General features: G+C 40.6%; 1 protein-coding gene across 1 annotated transcript in view; it reads left to right on the top strand.

The window, feature by feature from the left end:
* Positions 1-425: 425 nt before the first annotated feature.
* The window catches only part of LOC149455745 (adhesion G protein-coupled receptor F5-like), a 100,407-nt gene continuing 85,232 nt past the window's right edge, over positions 426-15,600 (top strand). Inside the window, exons 1-3 of the mRNA XM_089685849.1 lie at positions 426-527; positions 3,141-3,195; positions 5,293-5,445. Coding sequence (XP_089541975.1) covers positions 426-527; positions 3,141-3,195; positions 5,293-5,445 — 310 coding nt within the window. The remainder of the gene's footprint in view (positions 528-3,140; positions 3,196-5,292; positions 5,446-15,600) is intronic.

Here is a 15,600-nt window from a genome sequence, read left to right on the forward strand (position 1 = left end):
AGTCATTAAGGTCACCTGGCAGGGGGTCTTCATGAGGATTTGCAGCATTTAGCCACATTTTGCGTTTGAAACGCATATAAAAATCTACTGCTAAACGCATGTTTTCTGTGTTCAAAAAAATGACTGTAAACTCAAATGCCTGTAAACGACTGTAAATGACGATGTGTACATGGACACATAGGAAAACATTAGGGAGAGTTCAGGGGCTGATGAAAAAATGCTGAACAGCTCCTAAACGTGAGTTTATCAGCTGCAGTGTACATGAGCCCTTAGGTACACCCATGTGAACAAGGCCTTATTCACTAGTTTAAATGAACACTTTCTTGATTTACTAAGCAATCATAAACTCTTTCTTTGGGTTTTATGATCAGCCCCTCAATCATTACATAATCAGTTTCTTTTTTGTTTCAGCAACCTACAGCAGAATGACAGGACTGCCATCAATTTTGTACCTATTTTTATGTCTCTCATGGCAAGCATCTAGTAGCTTATCCGAGAAAGATTTTCAAGATGATTTAGCACCATCTGTAAGTGAACATGTTGTATGTGTTTGTCACAACTGATCACTAGAAAGAAAATATCACTGTTATGCCTCATTCACAAAGGACATACAATACTGTATTTTAATATTTATATTTAATTTATATTTAATTTAATTGGGACACATTGAGTGCCCAGATGCAGCTGCTGTCTCCCAATATGACGTCTGTGTGGGTGCAGGTGTGTGTCCCCGAATGCAGGCAGTGTAAGTTTGAGGACCTGCACCCAAAGGGAAGACATGTTGAAACACCCTCTGTGTAATAATATTAATAAAAAAATAATATTATATAATTACTTTTTTAGGTTTAGGGGTTAAGGTTAATTATTATTAATATACTAATTTACTATTACATGTATTTATTTATGATTATTTTAATTTATTTGTGTTTTTATTTTACATGTATTAAGTTATTATTATTATGTATTTTTGTTTGGTTTAAATGTTTAGGTGTTTATTATTAATAATAATAATTTGTTTATTATATTTTTAAGGGTTAGGGGGTTAGGGGTTAATTATTATTTATTTATTTATACCTAGTATTTAGGTATGATTTTTTTTTTTTACTTGTGTATTTATTTTTCATTTATTTATTCATATTAATATTAATAATATTATTACCCTAACAATACATAAATAATTAGAAAATAATAAGTAAAATACTATAACTAAAATAATAAATAAATAATAAAAAAATAAAAAATAAAATACTAATCCCAACCCAAACCCTAATCCTAACCCTAATCTAACCTTAACTCTAGCCCCTTACCCTAACAAAAAACAAAATAATAAAAATGAATAATAATAACTAAAGCTGATGGAAAAAGTAAAAAAAGAGAAAAACCTAGCAACAAATGATGCAACAGATGATATTTTTCTCTATTGGCTAATAAAAAAATGCCAAAGTTCAAAAACTTCTAGATGCCTAAAAATGCTGTATGAAAACGCACAAAAGCGCGTACAACAAAACACGCCAAAAACGCTACGCTCAGATGTGAATGGAGCCTTATGGCTGTGCCTATGAGCCTCTATATTGCCAGTCCTTAATGTAATCACTCAGCAGATGTCTCAAGGCTGTTACAGACTGACTTCATAATCTCTGTTGTGATCTTTGAGGATGAATAACTTCACAGCACATGTAGCAATAGCTAGAGAGGTCAGAGATGACTTGTTTAACCTCCTTAGCGGTAATCCCGAGTGCAGCTCGGGGTAAAATTTCTATACCAAAAGCGGTAACCCCGAGCTACACTCGGGCTTACCATGCGGCGTTGCTCTGGGGGTCCCTGCAGCACTTACCTTGTCCTTCGCTCCCGCGATGTGTCCCCTGCAGCGTCCCCGGCCATCTCCTCCAGCCGATGCCAGCATCCGGCTTCTGCGTTCCGGTCCCTGTGACGTCGGGACGTACGCGCGCCGGAACCGGCGGGAAATTTGAAATTTTTTAAAAATGTCATTTTTGCTGTCATTGCTTTTACAATGCATTTCACATATATTTTGTCCCTACTGCTTTGTCCTGTGCCCTGCCTGCATTTTGAATGTTCTTTCTGTCTGGAAACTGAGAAAAGTCCATGGCGTCCAAAAAGCGTCCCTTTACATCAAAAGCGGTGTTAGAACAGCGATAGTAAATGAGAACCACTTGCAGAATTGAGTGATATTGATTCGTAGGGAAATTCATCATCAGACACTGAAAACAATTTTGCGACTTTGCTCAGCGATGTGCGAATTTGCCTCTGTATTTCAAATTTCAGTGTTTTTGGTTTGATTATATTATTGAATTAAATTTATTATTATTATATTATTATTTTTTATGATTATTTATTAAATTATAATTTATGATTTCGTGTTTCAAATTTTATCATATCCGGAATGTTTAATAGACTCTTGTTCGTACAGATTTCAGTGAGTTATTCCTAAAAATTACAGCCTACAATAAAAAACTACATATTTCCATGCAAAAAAATGGTACCGCTTTCAGCACAAAAAATCGGAAAGAATCATACCGCCGAGGAGGTTAAGGGCTGCTTCAGACCACAAAGTCCGAATGTGCACATTCCCATGCTCCCACTCATTTTAATTGGCTGCCAAATTTGCTAGAATGTGCAAAAAGTCTATCAGGTGCGACTTTTAAAATTGTGCCGCGCCAAACTGCATGCTACTGCCGAACCACGTGTTTTGGTGGCCTCATACATGCACTCATTTGTTAGATGAGGTGCTTTTAACAATTCATGGCACCCCCCTAGGCGCACAAAGACTCACATAGAAACTCGCGTTCCCTACACCACAAGTGGTGTGAACTGGCCCTTATAGTTCTTGTAATGCTCATTAGGCATATATAATGTCTGGGCACAGGTGTAATCAAAAGACGTGGGGGGTGGGGCAACAAAATTATTCACTCGCAGAGAGAATCCTCATTCTGTTCCCAAACAAATAGATATATCCTTTTCTGTTTTGCCGGTAATGATTTGCTGGCCTGTGTGAGCTACGTTATGTGACACTCTGCATATACTGAACATTCTCATTTCATGTTCTCTTTTCATATTTCTGCTGGTACATGATTATATGTCAGAGAACAAAGACAACTTACATTTAACATATGTTGTTCCAGATTTTCCACCTGGATGACAACATCCACATTTCTTTACATCGAGAGAAGCGCGCAGGTAAAGGACTTCATCACTTTTCTTACATCCAAATTAAGGTGGCTTCATGCGCATGTTAACTCTAATGTCTAGAAATTACTATCAAATTTTAAATTGCACTTTAGAGGTAAGATTTTTGACAACGAATCACTAAAACCTAAAGCAAAATTACACAGCATCTGAGCACCACAAACCAAAAATGCTACTGTATGTACTTCATTTGTAATATTCAAAGCAAACTCGCCCATTCATCCATCTCTCCATGCTTTAATTTGTTGAGAAATCACTTTAAAAAATACCCCCTTAACTTTTCTGGCTGTGACCACTTTGAATAAGGGCAGATGATTCATGTAGTATTTACTTCCTGGAATCCATCTGCCCTTATCTCCAGAATGCAGGCATGAGGGTGTGCTTAGATGAGAAAACCATTCCTCCTCTCCTGAAGACTACTGGAATGTATGATTATCTTTTGCCTAGGCCTGGAAACCAAGGGGTAACTGAAGAAACACAAAAAAAAAGCTTAAAGCAAGTAAATATAATATACTTTCCTATTTACTAATGCTAGAAGCATAAGGATTAAAAAGTAATCATTGTAGGTTGAAAGAGTGAAGTTGCACTTTAATTTAAGTGGACCAGAACTCAAATAGTAAAGACTTGCTCTAATATCAGGGATATCTTGAAATGTTAGTTGTGCTTGAGCAGTACACTGAAAAACATGTAACCTGGAATTCCTCCTGAAAATAGAAGTACACTACCTTTACTAGGCACTCCCATGGCTTGAGCCTCATAGATGTATATCTACACTGTCAGATCTAAGGCACTGCCAGTGGCGTCCCGAGGCAGGTGCGGGGGGTGCGGTCCGCTCCAGGTGACACCGACCGCACGGGATGACACCGGACCCGCTCCACAAAAAGGTAAGTTTTAAAGCAAGCCGACGATCCCTGCAGGATGAATCAGATCCATCCTGCGGGGATCATCGGCTTGCTTTACAACTTACCCTTTCTTGGAGCGGGTCCGATGTCACCCCGTATAGGTTGCATGCCGACGATCCTCGTCGGCATGCAACCTATACGGGGTGACACCAGACCCGCTCCAAGAAAAGGTAGGTTGTAATGAAAGCCGACAATCCCTACAAGATGCATCGGATCTGCGGATTAAGCATAATGGATTGGAGTCCGTTCTATTATGCTCAATCCACAGACCCGATCCATTCTGTGGGGATCGTTGGAGCGGGTGTCACCAAGTGTTACCGGGTGACACCTACACTAGGCACTCCTCTGGGCACTGCTGCCTCTGCTTGTTATCCTCTGCAGATATGGAGTGAAATGTGGTGGATTTATAACGACTTTGGTTACTAGAGTTCTGCTCACTGTGCTGGAGAGGACGTTGTACCTGAGGACCCGCAGTACAAGAATCTCCCTGCTACTGCTTCATTCATTCTGCTGAACTGTTTTTCCTCCACCTCTGTTACTGAATATTCCTCCACCAGTCATCAGATCACTGGTTTTCTGGGTGACAGCTCTGACATGAGAATGCAAAGCCCTCTCTCCAAGATAGTTTCAGTCACACAGAAACACATTGTGGAAAAGGCATGACAAGTCATTAAAGGGAAACAGATCATCTGCAGGGGGACCACAGGAAATTCTGAGGACTGGTCCTTTAACCACTGTTTACTCTTTTTAAGCACAATTTACTTACCTCCAAGGATGCTGAGCTGTCAGTGTCTACATAGTTGGTGCATTGGTCCAGGGATTCTTCCCCTTCTTTCTGCTGTGCTGCTGGTACAGATCAAATCAATTCTGATTGGTCAGCGCCAGCATTGCTGTGATTTGCGCTGGAAGTTCTGCACAAAGAGGAGGGAGAAGAGTGGGAATTTTAAATCCTTGGGTCACCGCACTACCTGGGTGAGCACTGACAACTGACCACCCAGTGAAGTAGGTAGAGCAGGGACTGGGGGTGGGCAGGGGGTATGGTGTTCATCTTTTTGTTTTTTCTGAAAAGGTGAACTTACAGGTTTAGTAGTGGGTGCCCCCACTGTACACATATCACTGCCAACTAATTTCCTATTTAATGCTTTTTAATATTTATAGGACCTTATCTATTTTTCTATCATTGCAGCCAGCCAGGATATGTCCAGCTACGAAGTTGACATTGAAATAAGTTACCCTGACCCAGTTCCGAGCACAATATATGCAGATTTTTTGCAGAATACGAGTGTGTATGCTTCATTGCCAAATACTACGGTGGTATCCAGTGTAGCACCTTCTGGGGGTAAATATCCTGATGTGCCAGTTTTTGCAGAAAACTTTTTTATCATTTGCTTTTTTACTTTTTGCTTAAATAGTATTTCAGATGTATGATCATTTTAACACCTGACATAATACATAAAACAAGATTTCTCTGTAGAGCAGTGCAAAAAGGGTTGGTAATGTTAAACAAATGGCTGAAATATGGCTGCCTCTTCAGACCTTGTTCATTGGTTGAGTCCTGGTATGTTGGTTTTTGGTGCTGCTAGTTCTCTGAGCAGGGCTTTGGAGTATGATCAGACACAGTACAGACTGAGAGGGCCTTACTGGGGTGGCGTCTGCTGGAAAGATGGCGGGTTGGCAGGTGGCTGACATAGTGGTGGCTTCATACAACCTGGAGTGGGTAGCAGCAGCAGTACTGAACATGGGTGCTGACTACAGCACAATGCAGTGTGCAGCTGAAGTAGGACACTGCTAAAGCCGGGTCATATTGGTTTCCTTGGCTCTTATACCCTGTCCTTACCAGATGGGGTTCCTCTCCCTACACTATCCACTCGTACATTAGCATGCCAAACATGTGTAGGGCACTACTATTTATTAGCACTGCCCTCAACCAAGATGGCCGCAGAAGGTCACTGTAAGTGTAGCATTCATTGAACAAGCTGCCTCTCCTGTGACACCTACAGAGTCTGCTAGGGAACATTTTCCCCATGGATGCAGCATGACTGCAGCATGTGTACGCCCTTGAGTACTGCCTTTGCAGCTTAACCTATAATGTAATGTAGACTGGCTCCCAAATAATGTGATCACTGTGACAGCTAATCACAGTACTCACATGGATGGCTGATCCTTCCTGTCCATCAAATGCACAGACCCTAATAAAGTTGGGAAGGGATTAAGGGGGAGTAGTAAAAATGTGGCTCAGTGGTACATTTTTACCATCCTCTAACTTCAAGTGTGAATAAGATCTTTCAGCAATTGTGTTAAAAAGTGGGAGGAGGAGACAGAATAGAATAATTTTCAAGTTGGTGAAGATCTTCCTTAACCTAACCCTAACACATATTAAACCCAAACTGGAAATATTTTTCTAATCAGTGCTATCAGCAGATAGCATGCACCCTAGGGCCATTTCACTTTGAGGACCTTAGGTGCCCAAAATCTTCACGTTCTCTGAAATACATGTAACTGTTTGGTTACTGGGTCAACAGCTTGCTCTACCTCCACCTTCCCTCACCTCCTCACGCTAATCTTTAAAGTGGATCTACACTGCATCTGAGCACCACAAACCAAAAATGCTGTTTAATTCATTTTTATTATTCAAAGCAAACTCACCCATCCATTCATGTCTCCATGCTTAATTTGTTGAGACATCACTTTAAACCCCCCCCAGCATTTCTGGCTGCATCCATCTTGAGTGAGGGCAGATAATTCATGTAGCATTTACTTCCTGGAATCCATCTGCCCTTAGCTCATGCATGCAGTCAGGAGGGTATGAAATAAGTATGCAGCGCTAATATGAATAATAAATAATAATAAAATCAGGTGAAGAATCAGATAGATCAAAAATTGCACGATATCATATGTTCAGCAACTCAGTCCATACATAGTGGTAAAGCGAAGTGATTATGTGCAAGTGTTCATAAATCCGCAATAAAGGATAACCGTGACTCTTGTGCTCTTGAGAGTGTACAAACATTGCACTAACCAGATAGCTCATTAGCTGCGCGTGGAGCAATTAAGACCTGCTCCTGGTGCTCTGGACTTGTAATACCAGGAAGATGTCATCAGCGTGTAGGCCACTAGATGCCATCAGTCTAGGTGTACTCTTAAACCTTCCATCATGCCAATCACCAGCGGGGGAGGAGGAGGTCACACACCAATCCAGGTCATCAGGAACCTTCAAAAGCGGGCTCCCATGGAAATGATGAGCCCAGAGAAAGCTTCCAATAGTGTAGTAGGTCTTTAATTAACAAAATTCCAGCATATACAGAATAAAAACAAAACTTACATCCGGATCTGATATGGCCACCAAGGTGTCAATCAGGATGGCCTTGCGGTATATGTACAAAGGTCAGGGGCCCCTGTGTATGACATCATTTGCTTAGGCCTGAAAACAAGGAAGTAACTAAATACATGTAAAAAAAAAAGTTGAAAACAAGCAAATATAATATATTTTCCTATCTAGTTACTAATGCTAGCTGCAAAAGGATTAAAAAAAGCCATTGTTGATTGAGAGAACGAAGTCCTGCTTAAAGCGTATAGTAATAATAATAACTAGAAAAGCTACAATTTCTGGGGAAATTGTGTGAAGTGTTCTTGCCTCCACGTTTTGATATAAGATTTGTGTAGGTGGGCTTGAAAATGAGGGAGTGATGGCAGTTTAGAAATCATGTCCTGATTTTCCATCTCACACTCTAGCTTTTGTCAGCTCCCACTCTAGTTTTGAACATTCCACCATTCATTCCTATGGGACCAATTTCACCACAAAAACGCCAATATTTCGTGAACCATTCGTCGAACCGTGCCACAAAGTAATAGCACACCAATCGGGAACAATCTGCACGTTTCGGTATATTACTGTCTATGTAGTGTAAAAACTGTGGGAGGAGATAGGGTGGTAAATTTGGCTATAATAATAAGAATATATATGTGCGATAACAGTAAGTGGTCTTGCCATGCAAGAACACTTAATAATACTACTACTACTACTAATAATAATAATAATAAAGTGTATGTAAACACAAAATCTGTTTTTCAGTTTATTTCAAAACTTTTGACACAGGAAACCAGCCAATAACAGTGGTATCATTCTGTTTCAGGCTGACAGTGCTAAAACCACTGCCTCCCAAAGGCCTTGTTCATACAGACTACTTAAAGGGGAAGTTCTGCTTAAAGGCCTCCTACCCTTCTCCTCTTTCAGAATTTTCACTTGTTTTTCAATTCCTTAGGCAATCAGGATGGACGTTCTCCCCTCCCCTTTTTGCAGTCTTCTCGGACACATGATGCCAGAAGACTGCGGAACCATTCACAATGTGCAGCGTGGCTTGTGCATGTGCAGTGGACCAGGGGCGGACTGACCATTTGGAAACTTGGGCACTGCCCGAGGGCCCTGGGTCAGTAGGGGGCCCCATGAGATGCCCCTGGTACCTTTTTCATAGGCTTTTTTGAGTTTGGGCAAGGACACAGGGGCCCCATGATCCCCTATTTCCCAGGGGCCCCGTGAGTTGTCAGTCTGCCCCTGCAGTGGACATACATCTAAGAAGCCACAAGCTGACACAGCCAGGTGCCCACATTTAAAATGACGGCACCAGGGACCACAGACGGGTGGAGAAAATGGCTCTGGTGAGCACATAGCTGGATCCTGGGTGAGTGTCTGTTTATTAAAAGTTACCAGCTACATTTTTTGTAGCTGCTGGCTTTGAATTTTTACATATATGACTGGAGCTCTTCTTTAAGTGTACATCTGTGTGAAGAGCCATGTTTGCCCACACGGGATACACAAATGTTTTATACATTTGTGTGCTGGCAATTCCATTTATGTCTGTTGGGATGCATTGGCTGCACAAACACAGACACCACTCCCAATTTGACATCCTTGAGGGTGCACCCACATGCACTCACACCCACATTGATGCCAAATTTTGAGCAGCAGCTGTGTCTGTGCAGCCATTGCTTCCCAATAGACATGAATGGGTTTGCCTGCACGTGGATGCATAGAACATTTGTGTATGACATGCTGGCAAACATGGTCCTTCACACAGATGTACACTTAAGAATGCCATATGAACAAGGCTAAATAAGTCCCCTTTATACCAGAACTCAGTGTGGGAAACACGCATTCCATACACGTTTCTCATACTGCATTCAAAGCTCACTGGCTGTGCGATGTGCTTAGGGTGTCAATGTAATCCTAACAACACCACAAACACAGATCACAAATGCAGTACATTTACCTGCACGGGATCACATGCTACCGCAATACCATGCAATCCAGTTACAGTGCATTTTTAATAGTATTGCATGCACTACTTTTGGTGCTGAAAACTGCATTGTACACGAGAACCCAAAGTGAATTCCTATGCGATTCAAGTATGAACTGGCACTAAATCCACCACTGGGCTGCCGATCTGGTCTGCAGCCCAATGATGATAAAGAAACTTGAAAGGGGCAGGCTGACAACACTGCTACTGGCTGAGAAGAAAAAAGTGAGGCATGATGCCAAACTGATTCAAAAAGAGATACAAACATTTTGGGTTTGCAATCTCCTTACATGTCACCATTAAATAAATCCTAACCCTATCAGTTAACATCAAAATAACCCCTAATCAATATTCCAAATCTTAACCCTCTAATCCATATCTCTAACACTATGTTAACATCCAAATCAATGACCTTTTAAGATGCCAAGAGTATCAGCTTCAAAAGTCCCACGTCAATATTTAGCAGCAGCAAGACCTTGGAACCAAAAGACACCAATCATATCAATGTAAGAAGGTTACTGATTGGTTTATATAGATTACTGAACATTGCACATTGCTTGATCCCTCACTGAATAACCCTGTAGGTGCACACTGAACTACGCATAATAACCATGTAAAGTGTACTTCTTGATCACACATAACAGATGTATTGGTTTTTAAGGTGGGACAAATTTTAAATAATGCACTAAATGAATTTACTAGGGTTTCAGCTAAAGCATCTGTTCCAAATTTATATTTGTTTTGTATTATGTTGAGGGGTTTCTCATTATACCTAAGAATGCAACCTTTATTTCTGCTCTGGCTTACATTGAGCAGGGGTACCAAAGACTGGCTGTTCACTTCAGAAGATAGTTGGTTAGGCAAGTACAATGTCACCACTGCTGGGAGAGATTTTTCGATGTAAAGGGTACAACAATACACGTTCAGGTTACCTAAACAGGTATATTTATTTCTCTGTTACTGAAACATAACTCACAGGTGTAACATTATGCCAAAATATCACAAGTGTAATAAAAGCGCCACACCCTTAATACTTTAAAGCAGCAATTCCACCTCAAAGAAACCAAATAAATTTCTTAGTGCTATAACTTAAATAAAGGAATGCGCTAAAACCACAAACCACTCCCAATTCAGTGTAGAAACATCAGTGCAAAAGATATATATATCTATTCTCAATTAATATCAAAAAATATCAAAATTATGTGCAAAACTATTTTTTAGTGCATAAGCAATTTAAATAATTAAATTTGTGAATATAAAAAAAATGTCCAATTCTGAATTTCTTCAAATGTCCAAACAAATCCTTTTCAAATTCAGGTGCTCTCAAAGAAATTGTGCCAAAATCCACCACCAAAAGTAAAGTTGGGTAACTCACCAGAGCTCCATGCTGATCAATCTCTAGATCAGCAAAAAACGCTTTTTGCTCTGGGAGCAGATGCAATGAATCAACTTCTCAGGTGTGATGATCAATAGCTACACAATCATCCATAAGGTAGGTATCCACCACTCAATATAATGGTTCCAGGAGCATTATATCACTCTCTCTTTTTATATCTCTCCACCGAGGTCATGTTTGGGAATGAAAGAGAAAATCATGGTGCAGCCAGTTTTTTTTATAAAAGTATCCAACAATTTAATAAAGATTTACACTCACAAAAAGGGTGTCTTCACCGACACCAGTGTAACAGCATAAAACAGCAAATGGTATAACAGTCTCCTGTTCCCCGTACACTCACTACAGCGCTCGTGACTTAATTTTCTCCACAAACGTCAGCAACCAGCAAGCCCTACTAGTTTCATCATGAATGACGTCGTCTGGACCGCCCCTTGAAGACGTCATGCATGACGAAACTAGTAGGGCTTGCTGGTTGCTGACGTTTGTGGAGAAAATTAAGTCACGAGCGCTGTAGTGAGTGTGCGGGGAACAGGAGACTGTTATACCATTTGCTGTTTTATGCTGTTACACTGGTGTCGGTGAAGACACCCTTTTTGTGAGTGTAAATCTTTATTAAATTGTTGGATACTTTTATAAAAAAAACTGGCTGCACCATGATTTTCTCTTTCATTCCCAAACATGACCTCGGTGGAGAGATATAAAAAGAGAGAGTGATATAATGCTCCTGGAACCATTATATTGAGTGGTGGATACCTACCTTATGGATGATTGTGTAGCTATTGATCATCACACCTGAGAAGTTGATTCATTGCATCTGCTCCCAGAGCAAAAAGCGTTTTTTGCTGATCTAGAGATTGATCAGCATGGAGCTCTGGTGAGTTACCCAACTTTACTTTTGGTGGTGGATTTTGGCACAATTTCTTTGAGAGCACCTGAATTTGAAAAGGATTTGTTTGGACATTTGAAGAAATTCAGAATTGGACATTTTTTTTATATTCACAAATTTAATTATTTAAATTGCTTATGCACTAAAAAATAGTTTTGCACATAATTTTGATATTTTTTGATATTAATTGAGAATAGATATATATATCTTTTGCACTGATGTTTCTACACTGAATTGGGAGTGGTTTGTGGTTTTAGCGCATTCCTTTATTTAAATTATGCCAAAATAGAAAGGTTGCAATGCCACGTCAGGTAAAATCTGCTATTTGTAAATCAGCAATAAATAAAAGAGGTAAAAAGATACACAAAGGAACGTAAACCCTTCGCCAAATGCCTCTAGAGAAGAAAGTCTATTTTTAATTCACCTTCACATCTCAAATGCTTTTCTTTGTTGTTTAGCCTGTAGTTTAAATGAATCCTACGCAAACTGTTCCTGTAATCAGAATTATGACTGCCTCGGAACATCTGGACCATGTGTCAATGGAAGCTGTGTTTGCATCACCACCCTTCCACTGCAACAATATTGCACATGTAAGTCATTCCCTTACATGATTTATTTATATTAGTTGGACTGGTTTAGCCTTTTACCTGCCTCCCTACCTGACAACATTGCTGGTGCAGTGCATGGACATACTATTAGTTCCTTTTGCTAAGGTTGCCACCTTTCCTGGAAAAATACATCAACTGTAGGATCTCCTTTCTATTAGTAACATTTCCAACAAGTCCCATTTGACAATCTGCAATCAGTAAATGCTGTGTGTTACATACAGTAGTTTACCATAGAAACCATTTTCATAGTTTTAAGTCACAGAGTCTCTGACACAGTTCAATAGCATCTATGTTTTCTTTTTTTCTGGTTGATTCTATAATTTATTACATACTTATATACAGCCCTTTTGTATGTTCAGTAACATTCCATTTCCCCCAGCCACCTCAGCATGTTCTGGACTATTTCAAACACCTTTTGTAATTACAGGTTCAGACAAAGTTGGTATCTAAATAGAGCTAACACATCTGACACTGAGCACTACATTGATGAAGGAAAGGGGAAGGGCATTTTCTTTCTTTTCCCAAAAGGTTCTTGTGTTTGAGGGGGCTCCAGCAGTGCATTGGGGCTGCAGGCTCCCAATCTAAATTAAAGTGTATCTTAAGTGTAGCACCCTCCTAGTTAGCTAGGGGGAGCTCTAGCTCAATTGTTAGTCAGGAGGGCTGAGTAGCAGCCTGGGTGCAATAGCTAGCAGGGTTAAATTGTGGTCAGAGCTGAGAGGCTCTGCAGACCAGCCCTCTGGAATTTCCCTCTGCTCTAGAAAGGTCTACAAGCAGTGGGTGGATATTAGGAGTGGCTGGTCTGTACTCTTGGAGGACCCTGGCCAATCCCCAACAGGAGGCTTGACAAGGAGCCAGGCCAACCTTTAAGAGTTACTGAGTCTGCTCAGCTGCAAGGGAGTTCAGGTGAAAGCTAGAGAAGGACTTGAGGCTGGAAGACAGGAGCCTGTGAGGAGGCCCAGATGGAGAGGGGCTCACCTGTAGGCAGAGGAAGGAGGAAAACCAGCCATGAGGCAGGAGAGGAGTGGCCCAGGTAGAAGGTCTGGTAGCAGCCACCGACCCACCAGCAGAACAGGAGAAGGACTGAGTGAGTAGACCTGCACCTCCTGAGCCAGGTAGGGGAAGGAGCACTCTGGTGGGAAACCGAATTATCCACCACCTGGGAATGTCTCATTGTTCTAAAGTGACAGGTACTGGATCCCCCACTCAGAGATTCCTCCAGGCAGCAAAATAGAGGAGAGTCTGGGGTCTAGGGTGGTCCACCAGGAGAGGCTGGCTATCTCTCCAGAAGAGGATCTTTTAAATATGTAAATATAAATAGTTTCAGGAAGTTTGTCCTCAGCTCCAGCTCCATTGGGTCTCCTTACCCCATCCAAGTTTTATTATCCCCGTAAGAAAACATCAAAAACAAGCTCAAGGATTTGTCACTGTCTCCTGGGTGCAAATATGAATGGAAAATGCATGTTGCCTGGCTGTGCAGGACTATAGGGAGACCCAAGTCTATCGCAACTCCTAAGGGGGTAGTACTACATAAGGTAAAAATAAAAATGTAATAAATTGCAACATAAGTGGGATGTGTTCTGTGGTTCACAGAAGTAAACTGGGCAGGAAGCTAAGAATGCATAGGGTTTTTGTGCACAATGGGAACAGTGTTGTCAGCTCCTACAGCAGGGGTCTATTTAAAAACAATGGGCCAATTTACTGTCCCTCAGACTGTAGGAGGGCAGAATTGTAGCCAGTGAGAGTAGAAAATGCCCCAGTATCAGTGGGAGTAGAAAATGTCTGGTGGTCAGTCAATGGCAGTCAGTAGGAGGAGGAATAGAGTCCCATCATTGGTATTAGTTGGAGTAGTGCCCCATCCTTGGTGTCAGTAGAAGGAATAATGCTGCATTGTTGATATCAGTGGGAGGAACAGTGTTCCATCATTAAAAAGTAGAGGCATGTGAGCTGCTATGTATGTAATTAAATCTACTAAAGTGCTAATTGCGAATTGCCTATACCTAACACATACTCATACTAGTGAGCTAAATCAATACTATATACCACAATGGGCTGCACTTCACTTAAAATTGTGCATCCAATTACTATTACCTGTGTTGCATACCACAATGAAATAAAATAATTAAATTAAATGTGAATACAATAGAATAGAAAATAAACCAGTGTCAGATTCCAATAACAGTGTCCATATAATTGTCAAAAAAGTCCATATATGAAATTTCTTCAAACTTGCATAGTTCACTTTAAAGTATCATAACCCGTGCTTCTAAAATAAAATATTTTGTGCAGAAAACTTGCATGGACGTGCTCCCCCACCGGTTGTGCTCTCATCTCTCTCTCTCTGGGTAGCTACCCAGAGAGAAAGAGATTGGTCCCTGTGTGGAGTCCCTACAGAGGAAAGTTCATCTTGATTGTTTTGTTTCTGTCCAGAATTCTCATTTCAGTGCACCACTACTGTACAGGCTATGTACAGCACAGTGATGATGTCACTACTACTTTTACAATGCCATAGTTATTGTTAGCAAATATAGAAAATACCTGTTGATCCTGCCAGAAATGCAGTGTCCTTGTCACCTCCTATGAGCTTCAGCGAAGACCACTGCACAGAGAAGAGAAAATTATCGTTTGAGTGGAGAAGGACCCCAAACAGCAAGATATCATCTCATCCGTACCCTGGCCCATTTAAAGGGACACAAGTGTTATATGACCTCACTTAACGGTTTATTCACATACCTGGGGTGAGAGAACAACCGGTGGGGGAGCACGTCCATGCAAGTTTTCCGCACAAAATATTTTATTTTAGAAGCACGGGTTATGATACTTTAAAGTGCACTATGCAAGTTTGAAGAAATTTCATATATGAACTTTTTTGACAATTATATGGACACTGTTATTGGAATCTGACACGGGTGTATTTTTTATTCATTTTTATTCAAATTTCATTTAATTATTTTATTTCATTGTGGTATGCAACATGAGTAATAGTAATTGGATGCACAATTTTAAGTGAAGTGAAGCACATTATATATAGCACATGGTATATATTAGTGTTCCATCATTGATATCAGTGGCAAGAATTATGCCCCATTGTTGGTATCTCTGGGAGGAATAATGCCCCATCGTTGGTGTCAGTGGAAGGAACAGTGGCTGGTATCAGCGATAGGAACCCATGGGTTGGATAAAGGCAAGCAAAGGGCCACATCTAGCCCACATGCTGCAGTTTGGAGACCTCTGTCCTGCAGGAAGTTATCAGCTCACTAGATATATTGCAGGATCAGCAGATATTATTTGTGCTTATTAAATCAATATAACA

The sequence above is a fragment of the Staurois parvus genome, unplaced genomic scaffold (genome assembly GCF_062004578.1).
Source record: "Staurois parvus isolate SC_StPar_1 unplaced genomic scaffold, SC_StPar_1.0 ptg000388l, whole genome shotgun sequence".
Taxonomy (NCBI): Eukaryota; Metazoa; Chordata; class Amphibia; order Anura; family Ranidae; genus Staurois; species Staurois parvus.